Source organism: Malus sylvestris, chromosome 13 (assembly GCF_916048215.2).
Source record: "Malus sylvestris chromosome 13, drMalSylv7.2, whole genome shotgun sequence".
NCBI classification, from domain to species: Eukaryota; Viridiplantae; Streptophyta; class Magnoliopsida; order Rosales; family Rosaceae; genus Malus; species Malus sylvestris.
Genome location: NC_062272.1, coordinates 10,862,477 through 10,888,352, shown reverse-complemented (window position 1 = coordinate 10,888,352; position 25,876 = coordinate 10,862,477). Strand labels below are relative to the sequence as shown.

Below are 25,876 nucleotides of genomic sequence, written 5' to 3'. Positions count from 1 at the left end.
TACTTGCCCATTTCCAAAATGCGTCGGCACGAGAAACACATGAAACACGATTGTGTCGGTGTCATATGGAACGGGTCGAGTTAGATTGATCCGTTGTAAATATTTATGTTTGAAGGACTACATGTAGCTTCATTTGCGAAATTCTTGACAGAACTCAATCATTTGTGATATGTTGAATTGAATCAAACATGGCGGTGCATGTGAGGGTAGTAGGAGAGTTATATTACTTGTAAACATGGGAATGACATTATACATGGTTGCCCTGTCCGATAATCAAAATACAAGTCGAATCTGGTTACTCGTTAACTTGATAAATCAAATATGAATTAGACCTATAGATGTTACATAATATATACTTTTTATTTATAAAAATATATAGGTCTAACAGTAATTTGAATTTGTTTTAAGTATTGCTGATGTGCTTAAACTTCTTTTCTTATAATAGGAAATCAAAGATGAAACAAAACAATAAATAAACACTATAAAGAACAAGATTACTAATCCAACAAAAGAAAACAAGATTATTTTAGACGCTTAACCTCATTTTCATTTTATTTCATTGCTTGTCGTGAGCACTAACTTAGTAAAAATGACAACTTTGATATCTACCATTGTTTTAGAGGACAACTATACTTTGAGGACTAGTTTGAGAGAAACTCGATTAAAATTTTGCCATGTCATTGTAGTAAGTTTCATTATGTTCTACTATATCAAAATTAGTATATTTCATAGCTTGATAATTTTCAGTTTTGGTTTTGTTGAAATCCTGAGGTTTTGTTTGGTCGAAGAGAACTTGTTAGGAGAGGAGCGAAGAATTGAAATGATTGAACATGACTTAGTTTGGATGGAAAACTTAATGAAATTAGAAGTGGACGACAAATTAATAATTTCGGAAAATTGATATGACAAATCGCTTAAAACTTTAGTTTATATGACAAATTATAAGTTCATATGACAATTCAAAAAATTTCCCATCCACAAATCGAATAATGATTAAACCATTCTGATCCATACAATAATATGACAACACCAAAAGAATGGAGCAACAACGTACAATAAAGTTCCGTGACATGAGCGTATACACTCTACGTATAGATAAGCATCCAAGCAAGCATCAAATGCAACTTCCAACAAGGGGAAAGCCAAAACCACGGTGTATCGGACCATGACCACCACCTACAATGACGAGGAGGAGTTATTATTCAAAATTGCTCGTTGTCGATTCATAAATTTTTTTATTTATGATCATAATTGTATCATTCTATAAAAATTGCTTATGCAAAAATCAATTAAAACTAATATCGTTTAGTTATCGAACTGCGTAGAAACAGATGAAAATAATTAGTAAAAGTATCACGAACCGTTTATGTATTTGCTACAATAAATTGATTAAAACGACTTTAATTCATTTTTGGTAGGGATGATGTTTATAGAGTTATTTATAATATAAACAGTTTTAATTATAAGCACAAAACTTTGTAATTCGAATCCAAAGAGTTTGGGATATAAGTACCAGTAGATGCATTGTTCTAAAATCAACAACAGGATCCTTTACTGTTTGGTACGTGAGACGGGATGAAACGGAATAAGACGAGGCGTTCCGTCTCACGTTTGGTGCGCCTAAAACGGGTGGAACGTGCTGTTCCACGAGACGAATTTTGGATGAATTTTTGTTCCATCTCACCCCCTGGAATGACTCGTTCCACATCCGTGGAACACAAAATTATAACATCTCTGTCTCCTTCTTCTTCCTCCTTGTTTCCATCTGAGGGCATCTTTGCTCCCTCTCTGTTCCGTCCCGTCCTGTCCAGTCTCGTCCCGTCCCATTCAGTTCCATCCCGTCCCGTCTCGGATCCTTTTGGTGAGGATCGTAGATATCCGTGAATCGTGTTCGTTCATCGTACATCGTGCAATCAATTTTTATCAAGTACTGTTGGTGTTTAATTTTAAATAAAAATATTTAAAATGATTTATGATCACGTACAATAAACGGATACGATTCACGAATTATAAGATCCTCACAAAGGCCAGAATCCGGATTCCTAAAATCACAACGTAAATAAGGTTTGTTGTCGTCAGCGAGACGAAACGGAACGTTTTCGTCGGCTAGATAAATTATTGAATTTCGCAGCCGACGTATCCATTCTCCAGTAGTCCAGCCGAGAAACTTCAATCCTCTTAAGAAAATAGCGAGAGAAAATACGCGCACTCTCTCCTTTCCACTCCTATTTTTCTCGGCAACCAAACACAAGATTCGTCCTTTTTCCCACGATTACCTCCTCCAATCCCCTCTCGTTGTCCACAGTTTCTCCGATTCTACGCCCACTCAATCCATCCGATCAAACACTCACAGGCTCTGAAACCAGTCTTCTGAAGCATCAAACCTAGCAACACACCCAATTCTCTTCGTCTGGGATTGGATTGGAATTGACTGAGTCGACGCGGAAGGATGTTCTTCTCGGGCGATTCATCGACTCGGAAGCGAGTTGATTTGGGGGGACGGAGTACGAAGGAAAGGGACAGGCAGAAGCTTTTGGAGCAGACAAGGTTGGAACGCAACCGCCGGTTGTGGATACGACAGCAGAACTCGGCGGCTTTGAAAATCCAGGTTTGGACTTGTGCATTTTCCTTTCTATGCGGTCTAATTCGACAGCGTTGAGAGTTGAAAATGTGTGGAATTGGTGAAAATTGCATCGGTTTGATTGTGTTTTTAACTTAATTAGTTGGAGGTGTACGTTGCCACATTCTGCGGTGTAGTTTCGATTGTAAAAGACAGTAAATTGAGGTTCTTTGGGTAGTTATTGGTAATGGTTTGTGCATTGGATGGTAGTTTATGAAATGTGTGGAGTTTACGGAGTTTGAACATGTTTTTAATTGTCGTGGGATAGATTATGTGGTGGTCAAGAGAATAGGTGGAAGTTGATGTGTTTTGGTTATTTAATCTCTGTTTATTCTGAATGCCTGTAAGTGCTGAACGCTAATTCTTTTACTATGGTTGATCGGGTGAGACGTGCTTTCCCGGCTAGTACATAACTCGATGTACTGATTTGCGGGTCGAATGTCAGTTAGGTAGATTTCATGAGTTAATAGTGTATGCAGCTAACATTGAGCTAACCACATTTTCACACCCTCAAATGTTTTAAACTTACACATTTATACTTGGAATGGATAATTATGTGAAGAATGAAACTTGGAGCACGTGTTGATTTTCTAGAACTAAACACTGACCAGACATCTTCAAAATAATATTAAGGGTGTATACTCAGCTTACATGTGTCTGAGGCATAACTCAGTTTTTAGTTTCACGCCCTATGCAAAGAGAAGATACCAAGTTCAAATCGTTTTCAATTGTCGCAACTGGACTGAAGACGTATACATAACCTAGATTTGAGAAATTCGTATTAGTTTTATAGAACGTGTGTAATATGTTATAAAAGCTAAGTGGACATAAGCACAGCTGGAAATAGTGTAATGTGCCTTTCTTATGATATTTAAAGGGGCTTTACTTTTCCTTCCTCTCGCTTAATGTATGTACAGGAGAACGTTTGCCATCCTTCTGTCTCTAGTCAGCCTTTCTGAAATGCTTTTTTCTATTTAGGTTATGACTGGTCAATAAAGCTAAGTAAATTTGCATGACATGGATTTGATGTCATCAAGGTAATAAATGAAGCGATCATCCATCCTTTGGTGTTGTATTTGTGAAATTATTACATGTAGCTATAATATCTATTGAAGCATTGAAAAGGTGAATTTTCAATTGGATTCAGACTTATATTGCACATTACTGGGTATCCGTATACATATGATGTCTCAACCCGGTCACTAATTTTAGTAGGCTATGAGTGCTTTTTTATTGCTTTTTGGTTGAAATAGTTTTTCTCGGCTGTTTGGCTAACATCAAGTTTATCATGTCTCCATTCGAGTTTTTCAAGTGTTGACTAATTACTAGCTACAGAAATGCTTCAGAGGGAGGAAGGTGGCAGCGGCTGAACATTCTAAGGTGCGCGAGCAGTTCTACGGAAGATATGGGGGGCACTGCCAGAATGTCGACAGGTTAGATTTGGATCCATATTATCTTTTATATTCGACTTTTGTCTTAGTTCTTTAAGCATCGTGACCTTCTTCAAATTGTCCCTGTGCATTCAGGTTTAGTTTTGGTCCCGATTCAGAGTTTCTCCGGCAGTTACTTTTCTTCTTTGATGCTCGAAGCGTTGGTGATTTTTCCATCCTTGTGGAGACATGCCGGTTGCTTCATCAATTTGTCAGGGATACAGGTAAGTTTATTCTTTTATGAAGAGCTGTCTGTACAAGAAATTATGTGATAAATATACCTCACATAATAAATTCTCTCTCAAAAAAATTAAAAAAAACATATACTCCACTGGTAAATTCTGTTTGGGGCTGATCTGCTCTCGAACTCTCATTTTAGTGCAGGGATTACTATTACGGTTTCTCCGTTCTCATGTATTTTAAGACTTAACCTGAAACCCGTCCATCTCCCCCAAATGAGTAATGAATAATTGGCACTATATGTGCTAGGGCCGCTGAGTAGGCTTGTTTTGGTTTTTAAGAGGGGTTAATGATTTGGTTGATTGTAAGATAATTAGAATCTGACAAAGATAGAACTAATTTGTAATAGCTTTTTATGGTTAAAAGCCCTGAAACCTTCAACACTTTTCTACAATCCAGATTTATTTAGATTAGAAATCATTGGTTGCCCAAACAATTCTCAAAGGTAACATGCCAATTCTTCCATTAAGGATCTTCAACTGTCCATGACTTAGTGCAGTTAATTGTGGTTTAAAGAGATATGACTAGCCTGTCTTCACATTAAACCCTGATCCATGCTGTACTTGATAAGTATGGAGCTGGCTACAAGTGTGCTATTGATCTGGTTCTTATCTGATGAATGATTTCAAAATTTGATTATGCAGAAATAGCCAAGGAAGCACATTTTTTTAAAAAACTTTTGTACAATTATATAATAATATCGGTTTTAAGATTTAATGAAGACATCTTGAGGTTTTGCTTGTTTCACACTGCTTAGTACATGTTGGGTGTTGTTGACAATATCTGATCATGAAACAGGGGATATTGTTAGCCTCATTGCGGGCATGGATTATTCGTCCAAGCATGCTTTGGTGAAACACAGAGTGAAGCAGCTTGCATATATCTGTATTAAGGCTGTTCATCAAAACAGGTTGGTTGCATCGATATCAATTTACTTTTATGTTTTTGGTCATTTTTCTTCTGGACTTTAAGAAAATATGTGGAGTACCTGGAGCTGACGGAAGACTTGGAACAAAATCAAGCGCAGTGGTGTTTAGGATTCATACAGCCGACCCCACTTGGTGGGGTAAGGCTTTGTTGTTGTTGTTGTTGGTCATTTTCTTCTGATTTAGACTGCCAATTTGGTGTTTTCTTGATCTCATGTGTGTTTTAATATTTTTTTTTGGTTTTGTTTTGTTTTGTTTTTTTTATGCCTAGCTCAATTTTATTATGAGCATCTCATTTCTTGATTGATTTCTTATATAAAATCACTACTCTCAAGTCATTATATTGGTTCTCATTTCTGGGCTCATTGTACTCTTTTCTATTAATGGGCCGGTAAATGAAAGCTGTTGCACTGTGATGACGTCTCTTTTGCATCTAATAGCACATGGAATCGTGGAATAAAAGCTATTCTAGACATTGAAATTCTAGGAACTTTGTGTTTACGGTTACATTTCACTTTGCAAGTGTATGGCATACTGTACACTTTAGTTGTGTAATTTATAATGGCTTAACTAATTCTGTTATTCTAGTTGTTGGGTTAGAGGACTTGCCGATATGCTTTTCACTAGACTTTCATGCATGCTAGAAAGGAGTCATCTGCAAATTTGTTTTAGAAGTGGGATATGAACTATAGTTCTATGGTTTTGTTGGTTTCTGATGTCCAATAAATATATGGTTTTTGAGATGCGTGATACCCATAGTTGCGTACTGAACTGTGTTATTCGACAGAAATCAGTTGAAGGATCAACTATTTGCAGCCCCTGAGGAGCCCACCATGTCAACAACTTTATTGTTAGAAGCATTAGTTTTATTGATAGATCCCAAGCTTCCATGGGCTTGTGAGACAGTTGGCTATCTTTTGCAAAGAAAGGCTTTTGTCCTGTATAGAGAGATTATTTTTACAGGAAAGGTATGCACCTGATTCCAGCTCTTTGTTCATACACAATAGCTTTTGTTCAAACAGGAGAGGCTTTCCCTATAAGCCAAATCACAATTCAAAGAAAAATGTAGTAAACCCCCATTCTTTTTACGAAGTATGAACCATTAAGGAAACCTATAAAGGTTTGGCCTCATCTCGATCAACAGTACCCTAAAGTTATTAATCCTAGGGCTGTTTCTAATGTTATGGTAATGATTTCTTGATTTTGGCATCATGAGACTCCCATTGAGCAAACTTTGAAATTATCAGTTTCTGCATTTGGCTTCAGATCGGATCCATCGATATTTCCTTACAGCTCTTTCCCCTTTACAAACATACGAAACTGAAGCTCCAAGAAAAAGAGTTCTTCACATTCAATTTGATGGGCAAAATTTCTGAATTTTCTGTCATTTCGAAACCCCAAGATGGATCAAAGAGAAGCCAAGAAACCAGAAAATAAAAAATAAAAAAATACTGAAAAAGATTTTGGCAACATGACACCACAGTTCTACTATGATGTGTCAGACTCAAAGAAAACCTAGAACCTCCTCTAAACAGATAGGCTCTGATACACGAACAAAATATTACCAAGAATGTATTCTGTATATTCTTCTCTCTGAGGCTGAACTTATAATACATCATATAAAGCTGTGAGTGGAAACTAACACAATATTCCTAAACTAAAGGCAGTTACATCAATCAAGAAATCATCGCCACTTTAATACCCAATGCTAACCCCAAATAAGTTATTGGTGAATCTTGCACCCCACTCCAAACATAGTTGTCAAGCTTTGGATCTCCCTATCATATTAATTCCTGAAACTGAGGTTTCTCGCAAAGAAGCGACTCAGAACATCTATAACAAGTGAACAAGGGTGATGACAAAGGATCACCTTCTCAGCCTTCAATTAGCTTTAAATCTGCTTTCCCATTAATATAGAAAGTTAGCTGAAAGCTCTCCTTTAATTTTTTTTTTCAGTTTACTTGGTTATATATTTTTTCTAGTCTTTCTGTTTCTGGAGATCTGTCATTTACTCTATATTGGCATTCACACATGAGTGAACTCATTTCCTAAACCTACGAGTAATGGGGTGCAGGAAAGTATAAGGACTCATAACTCAATTGGCAGAGTGTCTTCGTTGGAGCGTAGTCTTGCTGTTGTAATTTCTCACATTGGTCAGGAGCCATGTACGTGCCCAAACATCGATCCACATTGGAGTTTTTCATCTCAAATTCTTACAGTTCCTTTTTTATGGAAACTATTCCCCTACTTAGGAGAGGTAAACTTGAATCACTTGGTACCTATGTCTTTTGAAGCCCTCTTTTTTTTGTTTTTTTTTTACTGTATTAAGATTTCCCGGGCTTATACCATTCTGTAATTAAGATAATCTCTTTTCGTTTAGGTTTTTGCAAGACAAGGGCTGAGCCAGCATTACATTAATCAAATGGCACTCTGTGTGAAAAGTCATGCTGATGTACTTCCGAAAGATGCATCAATTGAGTTACCCAGTTATGCCTGCCTTATTGGAAATATATTGGAATCTTCCGGAGTCGCTCTATCTCAGACTGACTGCTCATTTCAAATGGTAAAAACCAGACTGCTATCAGAAGTAGAAATGGCAACATGTAATGGTTGTTTAGTATGTTTTGGTTCAAGTTGCATAAATTTATGTGCTTAGAAATCAGGGAGGTCTTAGGTTCAATTTTAGCAACAGGTGTACTTTGTGATCTGCTGTGGGGAAAAATTAGTATGTATGGTGATTAACTTAGTACGAGTGATAGGTTTTTGACAATGGATAATTATTCTCAAAAATATGTATAGTACATTAGTACTTCATGTAAAGTTTCTCATTGTGCTCACTCACACACATGCACACATTATATATATATATATATATAAAATCCATCCTTTTTTACGGCTTTGATCCCTGATTTAATTCTATCCTTTCTAATATCAGGCTTTAGACCTTGCTGGTGTTGCAACATTCTTGTTGGAGGCCCTTCCTTCAATGAAATCATCAAATAGAGAAAGCAAAGAAGGTCTGCATTCCAGATACTGTATTTTATTCCCCTCTTACTATTGTTTTTATAGTTTCATTTTTTCCTAGTTGTCTCCATCTATAATCTTCTGTTCAATTTTTAATGTGTAATATACTTAAATTCTCTATTACATGTGTACAATTGTACATACATATGGTGATTTTCAGATTCGATGGGTGATGATGACATGATTGAAGGAGATGATGCAATGGAAGTTTGTTTAAATAACGATTTAGAGCGACAGATATGTGATGCCATAGATCCGCGCTTTCTTCTGCAATTAGTAAGCCATCTTGTGATTATCTACTTCTATTTTCTATGCAAGATGCAAGTACATCTATGTTAAGCCAATTTGTTTTAACTCTAAATTCTAACAAAGATTTGTTGTTTAATGTTTTGAGCAGACAAATGTTTTGTTTGGAGGTATTTCACTTGCCAGTGGCTCGCACCACGGACCTGATGATAAAGAGGTGTCAGCTGTTGGTGCGGCTTGTGCTTTTCTACATGTTACTTTCAACACCTTACCTCTGGAGAGAATCATGACTATACTTGCTTATAGAACGGAACTTGTTCCGGTGCTTTGGAATTTTATGAGACGGTGCCATGAAAATCAGAAATGGCAGTCAGTGTCTGAGCAGTTGGTGTATCTGCTGCCTGGAGATGCACCTGGCTGGCTATTACCTTTGGCTGTATTCTGTCCTGTGTACAAGTAATAGTCCCTGCTTACTTTTGCTTGGATCTTGTCTTTATATATTTTAGTGGTATGAAGTTAGTTTTATGTATTCCGTGTTGATCCTAGAGTATTGCGTAGCAGCTTGAGATAGGATTACCTTTGATTCATTCGTTTCCCTTTTGTTAATGATCAGGCACATGCTTACAATAGTTGATAATGAAGAGTTCTATGAGCAGGAGAAGCCACTGTCATTGAAGGATATCAGATGCCTAGTTATCATACTCAGACAGGTGATTCTGTAGTAAGATGATCAAAAGAAGGATGTTCATTGTAGAACTGACATGTGGTTATCCTTTGGCTAAATGTAGTCTGTAAGGCTGTAATTAGTTGCTTTCTGTGTATGACATTGGCAAACAAGATGTACAAAACTGTATCAATTGCTAATTCTGCACATAAATGTTGATGTTTACTCTGAATTTCAAATTAATAGTTGCATTATCTGGACTTCTTTTTTTTTTTCCAGGCCCTATGGCAACTTCTTTGGGTGAATCCTACAGCTCCCACTACTTCTATGAAACCTGTCACAACCTGCGCTTCTAATAAGAAGCACCCTGTGGAGTTAATTCAACATAGGGTTAGCATTGTAGCTTCTGAACTCCTCTCCCAGGTATTAACAAGCTATGTGTTGCGTCTGTTTTATTGAAAAAGGATATACCCTTCTTATTGCACATTTTGTGTTTGCCCTCTCCTTTGCAGGTTGTCTGATTTTTGGTTCTCTTTGTAGAGACATGCCCCCAATACAATGGACAGGAAATCTTACACTCATTTTTTTTTTCCAATTTGTTGTGTGTAGTTGCAAGATTGGAACAATAGACATGAATTCACATCCCCCAGTGAGTTTCATGCTGATGGTGTCAATGAGTTCTTTATTGCACAGGTAAACAGTTCCTAGGTGTCTAGAACCAAGATCTTGCTAGCACTAGTTTTAATGTCTTTATTTTTCAGGCTGTGATAGAAAATACCCGGGCAAATGACATCATGAAGCAAGCTCCCTTCCTGGTACCATTCACAAGCAGAGTTAAAATATTCACTGTAAGTATTTAAGTGGTTAGAGGAAAAACAATATGCAAATCTTTATGCACTTAAGTCTTATCATGTTTAAAAAAAAATTAATTAGTTTCTTCAAACCAATTTGTCAGTCACAATTGGCAGCAGCTAGACAAAGACACGAGTCTAATTCTGTATTTACCAGAAACCGGTTCAGAATACGGCGGGATCGTATCTTGGAAGATGCTTATGATCAAATGAGTGCGCTGTCTGAAGATGATCTTCGGGGACCGGTAATGCATCTGTTTTTGTTTGTATACATGCAATAGATGAGGGTTGTGGTTGGGAGAGTTTTTGACAATTTGATAAATGCTACCAAATAACCAAAATAGTTACTTTGTAATGTTTTGCTGAGTGCTTTTTGGGGTCAAATAGGCACTGAATTTTAGGAGAGTCTGCCTATTTTTGCAAGCACTTATCCTCTCATTTTCTTATCCAATACCAGAATAACCACCTTATCATTTTGACCTGTCTATTTAATTTGCAGATTCGTGTAACGTTTGTAAATGAATTTGGGGTTGAGGAGGCTGGAATTGATGGTGGCGGGATTTTCAAAGACTTCATGGAGAACATTACTCGAGCAGCCTTTGATGTTCAGTATGGATTGTTTAAGGTTAGAAAATTTCCTTTCATCTATGTTTCTAAAGCCTGTATTATCTATGCACAGTTAAATCTATGACTCTGAATTATGCAAAAGAAAGAACATAGCAGTTGCACATTTCAAAATTACATTCATCAAACAATAAAAACCAGGGGCTTGTAGCTTCAGCAGTAGTGTACATTTGTCCCCATTTTCAAGACAAAATTTAAATCCTTCCTCCAGTCTGAGTAAACCTCCATGTAGTAGAAACAATCACTACTAGTCTACTAGAATGCTTGGTGAAAGTCAAGTTTCCTGTGTGACGTATGATGTGTCCAAAAATTCAGTGGAAACAGATGTAGAAATGCATACCATGCTTTTTAATAAGAAAATCAAAATGGAAAGTCCAGTACTAAAATAAGTTGTGTCTCAAAATTCTGGTAGAAGCTGACTCACAATTATCAGACAAAAGATCTTTCTTTATTATGTTGTTAGCAATGTGATATTCACACCTAGACAGGTCATAACTTTGCTACTTAGGTATATTATGTTTGTGCTGATTTTGCTTATTTGTTTTCCTCCTGCTTTGCTTGGTATATCCAGGAAACGTCCGATCATTTACTCTACCCTAATCCTGGTTCGGGAATGATTCACGAACAGCATCTCCAATTCTTTCACTTTCTTGGGGTTCTTCTTGCAAAGGTATACAAAAATTTGTCTACTGTTTTAGTTCGTATGATGCTTCTTTATGGTATCACACGTTCGATTCCTTACAGGCCATGTTTGAGGGGATTCTTGTAGATATACCATTTGCAACATTTTTTCTGAGCAAATTAAAACAAAAGTAAGTGCATGTTTTCTCTTGAGAAAATCTTGTTTATATACCATTTGCAACATGCTGCAATGTTAATACTAGAAATCTCTTTCTGTTTGTGGATTAGGTACAACTATTTAAATGATTTGCCTTCATTGGACCCAGAGTTGTACCGTCACCTTATTTTCTTGAAGGTAACCCAGTTCTTTCTAAATATGCCTCCTGATATATTGTAGCATTTACCGATTACTCAGGTTTATTTTGACACGATTCTAAGAAAAAGACTACACAACCCAACATCTTGATGCGAATACTCAGTTTAAAGAAATTAAGTAAAATAATAGACTCACATCTGATTTCTGTTGCTGTATGAGCAAGCAGTCTATTGATGTATGATATATTGTGACCTTGGTATAAAGTTCTCTGATATTCAATTTATGTATAAAAAAACACTTTCTAATCTTTATATTTGTACAATATACTGTTGGATTTAGAAATAGATTTGTCCTATGGAATGGATGTTTGTTTAGGAATCCAATTGCATGAATTGCAAATTTGTATTTAGTTATGTCAATTTTCAGAGTATCTGTTGATTATAAATTTTTATTTTTCACAACTAAATTTCACATTCCAGACTTTGACAAAAATTTATTCTTAGTCTACATTTTATTGGATTGGATACTATAATCATGCTTGATGAAAAGCAGTTGGTTCAATCACCATCTCTCTCATCTGCAATTTGGATTATAGTGTGGCTCCTGTTTAGTTGCATGTAGAGCTCACTGCGTCCTGTTTGCCATTATATCTGCAGCATTATAAGGGTGATATTTCAGAATTAGAATTGTACTTTGTCATTGTAAATAATGAATATGGAGAGCAAACAGAAGAGGAGCTGCTTCCCAGGGGAAAAAACCTACGTGTCACTAATGAGAACGTCATAACCTTTATTCATCTTGTTGCCAACCATCGTTTGAACTTTCAGGTAGTGCAACTTTCCATTTTGAACTTTTTCTTTTTCCAAATGATGTTGTAGCTTCCGCATGTGAACATGACAAATGATCATTTTCAGATACGTCAACAAAGTTCACATTTTTTGAGGGGGTTTCAGCAGCTTATACCGAAAGATTGGATAGATATGTTTAATGAGCATGAACTTCAGGTATATTCGTCTACCCTTTGGCTTTGTTGCTAAAATAACCTGAGTATACTCACTTCTTGTTTGCCAGTTCTATAAGATCAATAAACTAAAACAAGCTTAGTCATTCTGTCCAATTTGACAATATAGTTGTGATGCCATTATTGCATTTAAGAGTTGCTAGTGATACAAATGGTTATTTTGAGGTTTTTGCAAATACGTATCATGTATGCTATTTTTTGTTATGCTGTCTTGGTATTGGAACACTAAAATTGTTCTGAAGAAAAAAGAATATTCGGGTAGCCATTATGCTGTACAAGAGTAATGCCATGGCAATGCGGGTGGTTGTATGTGGCAATGGCATGCTCGGCACAACTTTAGAGTTTCTATTGGGTGGAACCTAGAGTCAGATCCACATTGTTTCTCCTAGTTACAGTCTGAAAAAAAATATTTGTATTAGGAAGCAAAAGTTTAATCATAATCCATTGTTTGATAAGCGGCTGTAGCTGTAATATACACTTGACACGCTTTTTCCACTTTCACAGGCAATTATGCATAAATGCCTTTTTGACCCGCCTTGTTTTTACAGCTTCTGATATCAGGTTCACTTGACAGCTTGGATGTCGATGATCTACGGATGAACACAAATTATGTGGGTGGCTATCATAGTGTAAGTTCCTTCACATTTGTTTTGGCTTATTTGTATTCTTGTGGGACATATAAAACTGTTTGTGTGGATAAATGTAGCTCTAGATGAACCCAGTCATTGGTTGTCAACCTTTTTCATTACATTTTCCCTCTACTGATTATGCTTGTTATTTGTTTTGACAGGAGCATTATGTCATTGACATGTTCTGGGAAGTTCTGAAAAGTTTTTCATTGGAAAACCAGAAGAAATTTCTAAAGTGAGTTTTTAGTATCCATCACAAAATCCCTCGAACATTTTGTGTTTTGGCTTGTCAAAATACAACAATGTTGGCTATTGCGAGTTCCTGTAATTAATTAGATTTGAAGTTAATGAACATCAGGAGAGATACTGACTACACTACTTTTCATCCAGATTTGTGACCGGTTGCTCTCGGGGACCTCTTCTTGGATTCAAATACTTGGAACCATTATTTTGCATACAGAGGTAAGAGTTCATGAAAGATTTATATGTTGGCGAAATGGCTGATAAAGTTTATTTTACAAAAAATTTCTTTTTCTCTTGGTATTTTTTTTACCTTAATTTTTCTGCCGCTTTCCCTAGGGCTGGTGGCAATGCAGCTGAAGGAGCTCTTGACCGATTACCAACTGCAGCCACTTGTATGAATCTCCTAAAGCTTCCACCATATAGAAGGTTGGCTATCTCTCTATATTTTTTGGTTTTATGATTATATAAGCCATTAATTGTATTCGGATGAAATTGCTTCCTGGTTATGATGCAGTAAGGAGCAACTGGAATCAAAATTGATGTATGCTATAAGTGCAGATGCCGGCTTTGATTTGAGCTGATTGAAACCGTGCATTCTAGTTGCACCTAATCTAATCCTCTGCTCCTTTCTTCTGTGGAGCAAACCATCCTCGAGGCGGAGACAGTTCACATCATGCGCTGTTAATTTGATGCCCCTGCTTGGAATCCAAGCTGTGTAATAACCGAACGGACTTCAAAAAGCCGATAGAGCGAAGCTCAAACTTGATGGCATGTAGATATTCGTATTTTCCGGCAAGCTCCTGATTTGACATGTATATATCTGTGGGGTGGTGATCTGCCAAAGTTCTTGCTACTGCTTTGTTAAATTTACAGATTATATGTGCAGGTCTTGGGTCAGTCGCTAATGGCTTTCCTCGGCATAAATAGGCGATTGTTTTGATAACCGTAACGTTTCTATTTTGTATTATATATTTCTGTAAAGGAGAAGGGGCAGATTATATAAATAGAAAGTGCTTTTAATTCCTCCTGTTGAACAAGTCATCTGCAGAAATAATTATGAGTTTGTTTGGAAGTGCTTTTAAAATGATTGAAAGTGTTTTATGAAAATTTGCTTTCGGGTTTCAAAAGCATTTTAAGTGTTTTTTTGGAAGAAGCACCAGATATGTTTCTAGCAGAAAGCACTTGAAGTGTTTTTTCAAGATCTACTTGAATTTTTACTAAAGATTGGTTTTAAAAACATTTTCATCAAAAGCGCTTTTAATCATCTTAAAATATTTTCAAACGAGTTATATAAGTCTCGTGTTCTTCTCAGAGATGTGCATGGTTCTGATTTCTCCTGCCCTCTGTTGATGCTTTGTTTTTTAAATGTTTGGTGCTTACACGCTGATACTTCAAAACGAGTTCGTGCTTCGCTTTGCAAATGGGCGTGTAAATCAAATGAGAATGTGGTTTCCATATCATTACATTAACTTAAATGGCGCAAGAGTCGACATAAGTGCAGGCCTTTATGGAAACCAAAACTCAATTACGGGATAATAAGTATCATTCTCAATCTCATTTATGTTATATCATGCGTTCACTTACAATGAGAAAATGAAAAAGTAACACTATGTTTGGATGAAAAAATTTAAGATTACTAAGGAATTTTAAAATGATGGAAATTGAAATGACGGGATTTTATTTTCTATAATTTGTGAATTTTGTTGTTTGGTTAACTTAAAAGAACAATGGAATTGAAAACGGAATTTATTAATTTTAAACTCCCAATCATATAAATTGGGAAATGACACCTATTTACATGAAATTTAAACGTGGAAATTGGAGGCTCCAAATTTGAAGTTTTTTTTTTCCACGTGGAAATTCTAAATTTCTATGTTATAAATCCAAACAAGGGAATTGATGCATGTCAATTTATAAATTATAATTTTTATCCAAATTCCAAGTTTATTTCTCTCATTCAAACAAATGAACCTTACATTGGTTTGGGTATGATAAACATAAAACATCAAGTACACGATAGGCGGACTGGTTGCTTAAGGTTGTTCATCACATACTTTACGTCCCCATTTTTTCTATACCGGTTCATGACTCCTCCAATTTCAAGTAAACCAATTGTAAAAGAAAAAATCCTACTTGTATCATTGTCACTATACCAAGTAGAGAGATGTTAAACAGACTCTCTCAAAAGTGGGATTCTTTATGAACTCTCTGTCACCTTATGTTTTTTGTATGATATTTTATAACGTTGACATAAGAATTGACGTTAAATTGTGAAAGTGTCAGAAATTTTATAAATGTTTACGTACCAAGTAAAGGAAAAACATATCTAACGCGCTTGACCAGGAAACTAGAAGTTATAATTCCCGCTTCATAGTGTGATGATTGGGTAAAAACCCTTTCTCCTTCGCCATTTGTTTGTCGCATAGAATTGTAGAAAGAGAAGAAAAGCTCCTTCGCCTTTGCACAGAAGGCTGATAACGCCACCGCCGATCACGCAATACAACAACCAGAGACAAAGAAGGAGCCTCGTCGGCGAAGATGGTGAAGGTCCGGATGAACACCGCCGATGTCGCCGCCGAGGTCAAGTGCTTGCGGCGGCTTATCGGTATGCGCTGCTCCAACGTCTACGATCTCTCCCCCAAGGTCTCTTCTCTCTCTCTTTCTCCCCTCCATTCTCTCCTTCTTCTCCCTTTAATCAATCGAATTCGCATTCCTATGATTCTCAAATGTGTTGTGAAATTGGGTTTTCTGCAGACGTATATGTTGAAGCTCATGAATAGCAGTGGAGTCACAGAGTCCGGCGAGAGCGAGAAGGTTTTTCTATTGATTGAGAGTGGCGTCAGATTGCATACGACTCAATACGTTCGGTATGCCTATCAGTTATTGCATTCCATTGAAATTTGCATATAATGGGTAAAAGGATATCTTTGTTTCTGCAATTTGTGCAGGGATAAGAGTAATACTCCATCTGGGTTTACCTTAAAATTGAGGAAGCACATACGAACACGAAGGCTCGAGGATGTACGGCAGCTTGGATATGATAGGGTACAAGCTATATGACATTTCTGCAAATTGGGTTCTTTTTTATCATTTTTGGCTTTTTTTTACTGTTTAGTTTCTGGATTTTGTCCAACTTTTGTGGTCTCCTTTGCAGATTGTTCTCTTTCAATTTGGGCTCGGTGAAAATGCGTACTATGTTATATTGGAGCTTTATGCCCAGGGAAATGTTATTCTCGCAGATTCGGATTTTATGGTCATGACCCTTCTTCGCTCCCATAGGTTAGTGAGTAGCATCCATTTCTTATGAAATTGCTAATTATTGGGCTCACATTCTTGCCCATCAACTTGGCATGTTATGAATAAAAAGTTTTCCAGTTCTTGCTTAATTATAGATGTGCTACTATTTGTGTTAGCATTTGTAGCTTTAAGATTTGGCTAGAAGCATCTTTGCTAGCTTCTCATTGTTCTTACTGTTCAGTAAGAGAGCACACAAATTTCTGATTCTTTTGTTTTCTTTCTCTTAAGTTGAAATATTAATTAGGTGGTAATTCTCATTTAATAGGGATGACGATAAAGGGGTTGCAATCATGTCACGTCATCGTTATCCAATTGAAATATGTCGAGTTTTTGAGCGAACAACTGCTGAAAAGTTACAGGAAGCTCTTACCTTGTCCAAGGAACCAGATAACAATGAACCCGTTAAGGATCATGAAGGTGGAAATAATGTGCCTGATGCACCAAAAGAGAAAAAGGGTAAAAGTAAAGGTGGGAAGCCTGCTGAGTCAAGTAAAAGTAGCGGTGATACTAAAGCAAAACAGGCCACCTTGAAGAATGTTCTTGGGGATGCGTTGGGCTATGGACCTGCGCTATCTGAGCATATTATATTAGATGCTGGCCTCATTCCAAATATAAAAGTTTCTAAAGAGAACAAGTTAGACGATAATGCAATTCAGCTTTTGGTTGAAGCTGTTGCGAAGTTTGAGGATTGGCTGCATGATGTCATTTCAGGTGATAAAATTCCTGAAGGGTACATTTTAATGCAGAAGAATTCAGGGAAAAGTGGTCCCCCATCTGAACCAGGAAGTTCTGTCCAGGTTAGCACACTGCCTTAACATGCTTTAGACTAAGTGTGTAATTTCCCTTTTTTCTTCCCTTGTTTGATGGAGATCTGCCTAGTTAGGATTCCATTACATGGTGTTTTAAACTTTAACAGTGACTTCGTCATCTTTGCAGATATATGATGAATTCTGCCCCATATTATTGAACCAATTCAAATCGAGGGAGCATGTGGAGTTCGAAACATTTGATGCTTCTTTGGATGAGTTCTATAGCAAAATTGAGAGTCAAAGGGCAGAGCAACAGCAAAAGGCGAAAGAGAGCTCTGCCACCCAGAAGCTTAATAAAATACGTGTTGATCAGGTTTGGCCTGTTTCTTCTACCATGTTATTTGAAATTCAAAGGCAGGTTTGAGTAGATTTTTTCTGCGTTATGACTTAGGTTGAACCGAAATTCCATGTACCCTGTCACCCTTTGTGGGGGGATGGGTAGAGGGGTCAGGGGTTCGGAAATATTAATGTTTATATATATATATTTGGTTTACGTTCTGCATTCTATGTTGTTGGACCATATGTGCTATTTATGCTTGGAATCTTTTGTCTCAATCATTTCAATCCTATGATATAGGAAAATCGTGTTCACATGCTAAGGAAAGAAGTTGATCAGTGTGTTAAAATGGCGGAATTGATAGAATATAATTTAGATGATGTGGATGCTGCTATAGTAGCTGTTCGTGTAGCTTTAGCAAAGGGCACAAGTTGGGAGGATATTGCTAGAATGGTGAAGGAGGAGAAGAAATATGGAAACCCTGTTGCTAGCCTCATTGACAAGCTTCAGCTTGAAAAGAATTGCATGACATTGCTGCTGAGCAACAATCTTGATGAAATGGATGATGATGAGAAGACTCTCCCTGCAGATAAGGTTTGTTTGAATGTTCTATTTTTCTACATCTTCTCTAGAAAAAAACGATGAGTCTCTTCATCCTACCTTCTACTTCCATTACCTTTCTTCTCTTTAATAGGTGGAAGTTGATTTAGCACTTTCAGCACATGCCAATGCTCGGCGGTGGTATGAACTAAAGAAAAAACAGGAGAGCAAACAGGAGAAGACTGTAACAGCACATGAAAAAGCATTTAAGGCGGCGGAGAAAAAGACTCGTCTGCAGCTGTCACAGGTAGCTTCAGCTTCCATAGTCTTATAATTTAGTTTTAAATGGCTAGCTTGCAAAAATAAAATGCAAATCAGTTGTTTTAGCCTTCTAGCACAACCATGTTTTTCTGATGGTATTCATCCAACTGCTAAGTAGAAGCTGTAGCATGTTTAGCACAACAGAATTTTCAAGGCAGGGTGTCATAAATATAAGGACAGAATAATAGGGATTCAGAAAATATATACTGTATGATAAGAGCAGTATGTCTACATATGCGACCGAAACACGAAGCATATATTTGTAGACGTACAAAAATATGTATACAAGGAAAAACAGAATTATTTATTAGAGGAGAAGCATAATTAGCTGTAGATTTTTGTCACCATTATCCAATATAATCTTAGAAGATAGCTGTCTTCGATTTTTTAATTCCACTTTGTTTCAAATAACTTGTAGGAAAAAGCTGTTGCTAGCATTTCACATATGCGCAAGGTTCACTGGTTTGAGAAATTTAACTGGTTCATCAGCAGTGAGAACTATTTGATTATCAGTGGACGTGATGCTCAACAAAATGAGATGATAGTCAAGCGCTATATGTCAAAAGGAGATCTGTAAGTCAATTTAGTTACGTGGACAGAATACATTTTAGTTCTTGTCTAAATGATCTAGCACTGCGAAACAATAATTATAGATTTAAATAATACACTTACTGTGATTTATGATTATTTATGATTGTTCTTATAGTGTGTGGGAAAATTCTTCCTGAAGCTTATATCCATCATTTAGTTTTGTTTGTCTTACAATTTTTTATGTCCTTCGTGTTGGTCACTGGAAGTGTCTACATGTTTCTTGTCTATGGCTGCCTCCTCGAGAAACTCCTCTGCTATTGGCGATTGATAATTTTTGTTCCCTTTCTATATAAGTTTCTTTTATTAAATTTTATTTTTTATTCATTTATAATATCTTGTTTTTTTTATTTGGATTTCTATTCTTTTGTCCTCATCCAGTGACTTCAGACTTTCTTGTTTTTATCCTCCCTTGAATTTTCCCCCTTTTGTGATTTCACATCGTCATGCTACTTCAAGAGAAATGAAAGGAAATAAGCTTATAAATGGAGCTGACAAAATTTATTATTGCCACATTGATATGAGATAGGAATTCTTGGTTGGTCAATTTCACATTTCCAAGAATCTTTAGTTTACCTCAAAGTTATTACAAATATGCCAATAAGTAGCTGCTTATTTCATTTAGTGTGAAGCCAACTTAGCATCTTCTTTCTCATGTTGATTGATTTAAAAAAAAAAAAAACAGGTATGTTCATGCAGAGTTGCATGGGGCTTCCAGCACCGTGATAAAGAACCACAGGCCTGACCAACCAGTGCCTCCACTTACATTAAACCAAGCAGGATGCTTCACAGTAAGTCACAGACCTTCATGTAATGCTTTTGTTTTCATATTAGTTTATTGTGTTATTGTGAGTGCTTCATATCACTGGATGTGTAATTACTGAATAGTTAACTGATTTATGCTCTAGGTTTGCCACAGCGCAGCATGGGATTCAAAGATTGTCACTAGTGCGTGGTGGGTTCATCCTCACCAGGTCAGTAAAACTGCTCCTACTGGGGAGTATCTGACAGTTGGAAGTTTTATGATTCGTGGGAAGAAGAATTTTCTTCCTCCACACCCTCTAATTATGGGCTTTGGGTTGTTATTTCGCTTGGATGAGAGCTCATTGGGCTCCCATCTGAATGAGAGGAGGGTAAGAGGTGAGGAGGAAGGGACGAATGATGTTGATGAAAATGGACCTCTAGAAGAGGTATCTGATTCTGAGTCAGAGAATGAAACCATAGAGGAAAAACTTGCAGAAGAACCAAAACCTGCTCCTGATTCATCTATACATATTGATAAACCAGATCTGAAAGACCCATCTGGGAATGGCTTACTTACAAGCTATGCTGAAGCAAAAGACTCGGCTGAAATTCCCATGAAAGAAAAGAAGACCTTGAGTGATGCTGATATTTCTGTAAATGGTGTTTCATCTGTCACCCCAGAACTTGAGGATCTCATTGATAGAGCTCTTGGGCTTGGATCTACAGCTATGTCTGCTAAAAAATATCAAATTGACACTTCTCCGGTTGATTTGGTAGTGGAACCTAATGTTGAGGAGAATAAGGCTACAGGAAGAGAGAAACCTCATATTTCAAGAGCTGAAAGAAGAAAGCTCAAGAAAGGCCAGACTGGTAGTGCTCATGAAGAACAAGCTGATCTGCAAAACGAAAAATTGAAACAACATGAGAGTTCAGTCAGTCAGCCTGAAAAGGAAGTTCATGAGAAGAAGCCTAGTGGTGGAAAAACCAGCCTATCAAAACAACACAATATTTCTGTCAGACAGACCGAAAATGAAGTTCATGATAAGAAGACAAGTGGAAAAGCCAGCCGTGGACAGAAGGGTAAACTCAAGAAGATGAAAGAGAAGTATGCTGACCAGGATGAGGAAGAAAGAAGGATCCGTATGGCTTTGCTAGCTGTGAGTAAAGTTACTTGCACCATTCTTATATTTATAACCAATTGGTTTTCTGTAGCCCTTAATTCATCTTTTCTAAATTTGAGCTTTGATGCCTCTTACACTTGATGCATAATTTCGTGCTTTTTCGTACACATGCATCCGCATCTGTGCATGTGCACTAGTTATAGAACTTTCATTCTAATATTTTCTCACAAATGAATTGCAAACGTATAACTGTGTCCATAACAACATCCTTCAGAATTTTCCTATGATTTTTTTGAAGTTACTCCATTTTTTTGCTCAAGAAACCTGATAATAGATCTAAATGACAATATTTGTGAATTTCAGTCTGCTGGAAGAGTACAGAAGAGTGGAGAGTCCCAAAATGAAAATTCAGCTCTGGCTGAAGATAAGAAACTGAGTATGTCATCCTCATTCTTCATGTTTCATCAGCATTTTAAACTTCCAAGGCCATAGACCATCTGTGCTGGTTATTTCTCTCCAGTATCATATAATGGAAGTCCATTGATTTTTTGTGGTTAACGTCAATTCTTATTAATCTAGCAGGTCCTGTTGATGCTCCAAAAATATGTTATAAATGTAAAAAGGTAGGTCATCTGTCCCGGGATTGTCCAGAACATCAAGATGGTACGTTACATAGTCATGCAAATGAAGTTGAAGATGACCCTCCTGTGGGTTTGGATAAATCTACTTCTGAAGTTGACAAGGTGACAATGGAGGAGGATGATATTCATGAGATAGGTGAAGAGGAGAAGGAGAAATTAAACGATGTCGATTACTTGACGGGCAATCCACTGCCCAGTGATATTCTCTTATATGCGGTGCCTGTCTGTGGTCCTTATAGCTCCGTCCAGTCTTATAAATATCATGTGAAGATAGTTCCAGGCTCTGTGAAGAGGGGGAAAGGTAAAGAACTTCTCGCTTGAATTTGTCTGCAAACTTTTAAAGTACCTGCAATGCTAGGATAGAAAATTATCTTCTCGTTTCCCTTACGTGTGTTTTTTTTGGTTCAAGTGCTTTTATCGCATCGGTTGACCTCTTTGTTGAATTCTTTTTTGTAGCTGCGAAAACTGCCATGAATTTGTTTAGCCACAGGCCGGAAGCAACGGTTAGAGAGAAAGAGTTGATGAAGGCATGTACTGATCCTGAGCTGGTTGCTGCAATTATCGGCAATGTGAAGATAACATCTGCAGGCCTCACTCAGTTGAAGCAGAAGCAGAAGAAAGTCAAGAAGAGCAGCAGCAAAGCTAAGTAGGTAGCTTAAACAGCTTCATGCTGCGTCAACGTTTTGTAAACACAGACCACACTCATTTTCTCTGTTTGGACCCGTCTCGGATGTGTTACGCCAGTATACTCTCTACTGTACAAAAGCAGAACAATGATGTTTCCATTTTCCATAGCTAGCCATATGCATAAACGGTTTTGTTAAAGCAATGTGATTGTGTATTAGCATCACAGGCAGTCTGGGGTATGAGCTTTTACAAACAATTTCTACAAGAAAATTAAAGCGGGAAAAACCCTGAAAAAGCTGAGGAACATTCACGTCTCAGTCAGTCACTTCAGCCGGGGGAACGTCGCTCAAATCTAAACCCTCGACTGGCAAGTCCGAAGTGAGAGGACCCAAGATTCCGTCGGAGCTGAGGGTTAACCCACTCTGCAAAATTAAGGAAAAAAGCGTAAGGTTTAACAAACACGCCAATTTGGCTCCGCTAATCAGCCCTAAAAGCTGATTCAAGTACATTCAACTCTGGTTTCCTAGTCTGGTTTTTCCATTTGGCATTCAGAGCAAGTTTAATGAAATAATAAATCAGCAAGTACCTCCGGCTGGAAACGGAGCATGTCCGCACGAGCCATAGCTTCTGCTTGAGCAATTCTCTGCCGGAATGTCTGTGCCATCTCCTCCGCCTAATAGAACAGAATAAAAAAACATACAAATAAGTCATTTATCTGGTTTCAGGAAAGGTAACAAGGACATAACAGGAGAAAACACAAGAAGAAAAGAAGATTGACCTTCACTGCTACAACTTAGTATTCGCCATTCGGTTAGTGAAACTAGTAAAGATGTTAAGAGGTAATTGTACAGAAAATACCTTCTCAAATACAAGCTTTGGATTGCGAATCATGTCACCGGGAGTAGGTTCTAACTTCTTGGTAGAAAGACTTACACGGCCTCTCTCACGGTCATGGCTCAATATCATGACCTACAAAAAAATAGTATAAATTTAGAAATGTTTTAACAGTGGCAAAAGACTATCAGCCAATAACTTGCCAAGGATATAGTATCTAGACCTTGAGAGTGTCACCAGGTTGGAGAACTGTCGCAATATCAGAGACTCGGTCATGACTGATCTGACTAACATGAAGAAGGCCGTTGATTCCACCAATGTCGATAAAGGCACCATATGGCTTCAAGCTCTGAACAGTACCAAGGACAACTGACCCAATTCCAAGCTGTGCTTGGTTGTCTGCCACGGCCTTGCGGTTACTGAGGACAAGCCTAGACTGTTCTTCATCAACCTCCACAAACTTCAGAGGAATCTCCTTTTCAAGAAGATCTTCGGCAGTTGATTTCTAATATATAAAAGTAAATGTGGTTCAGATACTGAAGCATTTAGTGTTAACAGTAATTCGAACTCAGAACCATGCCAATGACAGCGATGCATGCCGGATAGAAAAGAATTTTGGAAGGAAGAAGCATAATGTTATGGACTGCCTGTTTATTTCATGGACTACCACACAAGCAAATGCAATCAGAAAGATGGCGTAAGTATCAACTAAGAAGAGAATTGGAAATCTAGAAGTGAGGTTAAAGGACTAACTGTTGATATCTGGGAGAAAGGAACAAAACCTCTAAGGCCTTCCACCACGGCCACCACTCCACCTTTATTCGCACCAACGACCTGAACAAATACATTTTAGAGCGCTATTTGTCTGAAAATTACAATCATACTCATGATGCTTGGAAATATATACCAATTCTAACATTCCAGGCAAGAAACCAAGGTAAGAAGATACTTACCTTACCCTTGACAACAACATCCTCAGCTTGGAGCTGTCTACATCTTTCCCATGCTAGGTCATACTGGATGGACTTTAAGCTCAAGATCAAGCTATCGTCAGCTTCGTTTTCACCAATAATCACAAACTCCTCTCTCACTCCGGGAACTATGCCCACTTCTTCTACACTCTTTATTTTGTGAATGCATGCCTCTTCAAGAGGCAAGTATGCTGAAGATTTTGCAGTAATGTCAACTAATGCTCCATTGTTATCTATATTGAAAACTGTTCCCCTCACCTGAAAAAAAACAACCACAAAACAAAGCCGTGTGCGCAAATTTAAAATCTCCCGCAGGATAACAAAGAAACTACATATGCTGTAAACAGTTACAGGTACTCACTGTAAACCTATATGCCAAGTCAAAAAAATGAATTGAAGAAAAGCTCAAAACCGAAAAATTCGCAGGCATTGCCCATGTAAACTTACCTAACCACCAACAAAGTAGTGCCATTTCCAACACTTAATGCAATTGTAGATTCTACACATAAAAGAAGAACAAATAGTTCTTCTGGGTATGGAATGTGAGCCCAATGACACAGACCAAGTCTCGAATTCGATACAAAAAGACATATAATTTCTTCGTTTCAGCTCATACCCATCAAACCATTTTCACCTTTAATCAAAAGGATTTTTTAAAATAAAAAAAAAGAACCAAATTTGAATTACCAAAAGGAGAGGGTGAGAGGCAGACCTTAGTTCCAATCTCAGAATTGAAGTCGTACTTCTCGAGAGCGTTGTAAAAGGAGTCAAGAGTGAAAGAGACGCCTTCCATGGGGGCAGTACGACACCGTTCGTGAGCATCCTCGAAGATTTCCTTGAGCTTGAGGCGCTCTTTGGTCTGTGCATTCGAGATGACCGCGGCGGAGACGATGGGGAGCAAACCAGGCATTTTGTTTTGCTTCGGCAGGATTGAGGGCTTCGAGAGCCTCGAGGTGGAGAGCGGTGAGCATCTTAAGCCTGTGAATTGCTGAGCCAGAGACGCCATGGCTGTCTCTCTCTCTCTCTGTTCTTTCGTGTTGCTTTGCTCGCAGTGTGGCTTTTCAGGAAGTTGAGTTTTTTGGTTTTGCCGATAAGGCAACTGATGGGAGAGAGAGAGAGAGAGAGAGAGAGGGTTGCATGGATTTTGGACAATGTGATTGTGTTGAAGTTTATGGGTCATGGTGAAAGATGGGCCCATTTAATTGGATCTAGATCCTCCCTAAATTTGGGCTGTCATGATCCACAAGGACAGTCAGGGCAACAAATGAGAGACTCGATCGAGACTTCAGTGCACTATTATCATACCGTCCTGAACTAATAATATAATACTTTATTAGAGTCAAAACACATAATATTTATTATTGGCATGAATTTCACAATGGCGTTCAGAATGAGAGGAATTTATTTAAAATAAATACACAATTACAGTGGCGTCTCGTACTAATAATATAATGATGCGTTCATTTTTTGCTCTATATCTTCGCATTATGAAGATAGGATGTATTTCGTGGTGCACCGTACGAGTCATTCTCATAAGGAAGAGCGTATAGAAGTCCTTTCCGAACAAAGATGGGTTTTTCAGTGAACCCCAAAAAGTAGTTAGTAACGTATTCGGCATGAGGCAGCTGTGTGAAAGAAGAATGAAGCCATA

General features: G+C 37.5%; 3 protein-coding genes across 4 annotated transcripts; 2 read left to right on the top strand and 1 right to left on the bottom strand.

The window, feature by feature from the left end:
* The first annotated feature begins 2,124 nt into the window (after positions 1-2,124).
* Positions 2,125-14,478, top strand: LOC126597329 (E3 ubiquitin-protein ligase UPL6-like). Its single transcript, XM_050264114.1, has 26 exons — positions 2,125-2,608; positions 3,956-4,053; positions 4,147-4,274; positions 5,089-5,200; positions 6,004-6,184; positions 7,291-7,473; positions 7,597-7,779; positions 8,152-8,233; positions 8,401-8,516; positions 8,638-8,942; positions 9,100-9,196; positions 9,430-9,573; positions 9,760-9,843; positions 9,912-9,998; positions 10,106-10,246; positions 10,501-10,626; positions 11,197-11,295; positions 11,370-11,437; positions 11,535-11,601; positions 12,219-12,389; positions 12,477-12,566; positions 13,132-13,212; positions 13,374-13,447; positions 13,603-13,674; positions 13,792-13,881; positions 13,970-14,478. Exons 1-26 carry the CDS (start codon positions 2,450-2,452, stop codon positions 14,034-14,036), a joined length of 3,105 nt encoding a protein of 1,034 aa, XP_050120071.1. The 5' UTR covers positions 2,125-2,449; the 3' UTR covers positions 14,037-14,478.
* A 1,337-nt stretch (positions 14,479-15,815) lies between these two features.
* LOC126597328 (uncharacterized) lies at positions 15,816-22,643 on the top strand. Of its 2 annotated transcripts, none has more exons than XM_050264113.1 (14): positions 15,816-16,098; positions 16,210-16,322; positions 16,404-16,500; positions 16,610-16,734; positions 17,018-17,549; positions 17,689-17,874; positions 18,139-18,432; positions 18,533-18,685; positions 19,118-19,272; positions 19,973-20,078; positions 20,196-21,188; positions 21,516-21,588; positions 21,735-22,094; positions 22,250-22,643. In XM_050264113.1, the coding sequence occupies exons 1-14, from the start codon at positions 15,994-15,996 to the stop codon at positions 22,441-22,443; spliced, it is 3,486 nt and encodes a 1,161-aa protein (XP_050120070.1). In that variant the 5' UTR covers positions 15,816-15,993; the 3' UTR covers positions 22,444-22,643. The 2 variants fall into 2 exon arrangements, with proteins under 2 accessions (XP_050120070.1, XP_050120069.1); XM_050264112.1 differs by having other exon boundaries at positions 21,732-22,094.
* Positions 22,598-25,347, bottom strand: LOC126597331 (30S ribosomal protein S1, chloroplastic). Its single transcript, XM_050264116.1, has 7 exons — positions 24,938-25,347; positions 24,208-24,483; positions 24,008-24,088; positions 23,478-23,759; positions 23,279-23,389; positions 23,007-23,093; positions 22,598-22,842 (listed from the first exon to the last, which is right to left on the bottom strand). The coding sequence occupies exons 1-7, from the start codon at positions 25,229-25,231 to the stop codon at positions 22,735-22,737; spliced, it is 1,239 nt and encodes a 412-aa protein (XP_050120073.1). The 5' UTR covers positions 25,232-25,347; the 3' UTR covers positions 22,598-22,734.
* Between the last annotated feature and the right edge of the window lie 529 nt (positions 25,348-25,876).

Bases quoted from the DNA above. Each gene is read 5' to 3' on its own strand.
- LOC126597329 (XM_050264114.1), top strand. From the start codon at position 2,450: ATGTTCTTCTCGGGCGATTCATCGACTCGGAAGCGAGTTGATTTGGGG. The intron at 8,234-8,400 runs GTCTGCATTCCA...GGTGATTTTCAG, and splicing joins AAATAGAGAAAGCAAAGAAG to ATTCGATGGGTGATGATGAC. The intron at 9,844-9,911 runs GTAAACAGTTCC...TTTATTTTTCAG, and splicing joins ATGAGTTCTTTATTGCACAG to GCTGTGATAGAAAATACCCG.
- LOC126597328 (XM_050264112.1), top strand. From the start codon at position 15,994: ATGGTGAAGGTCCGGATGAACACCGCCGATGTCGCCGCCGAGGTCAAG. The intron at 19,273-19,972 runs GTAAGTCAATTT...AAAAAAAAACAG, and splicing joins TATATGTCAAAAGGAGATCT to GTATGTTCATGCAGAGTTGC. The intron at 21,589-21,731 runs GTATGTCATCCT...TTATTAATCTAG, and splicing joins GGCTGAAGATAAGAAACTGA to CAGGTCCTGTTGATGCTCCA.
- LOC126597331 (XM_050264116.1), bottom strand. From the start codon at position 25,231: ATGGCGTCTCTGGCTCAGCAATTCACAGGCTTAAGATGCTCACCGCTC. The intron at 24,089-24,207 runs GTAAGTATCTTC...GTATTTGTTCAG, and splicing joins ATGTTGTTGTCAAGGGTAAG to GTCGTTGGTGCGAATAAAGG. The intron at 22,843-23,006 runs GTACTTGCTGAT...TTAATTTTGCAG, and splicing joins TGCTCCGTTTCCAGCCGGAG to AGTGGGTTAACCCTCAGCTC.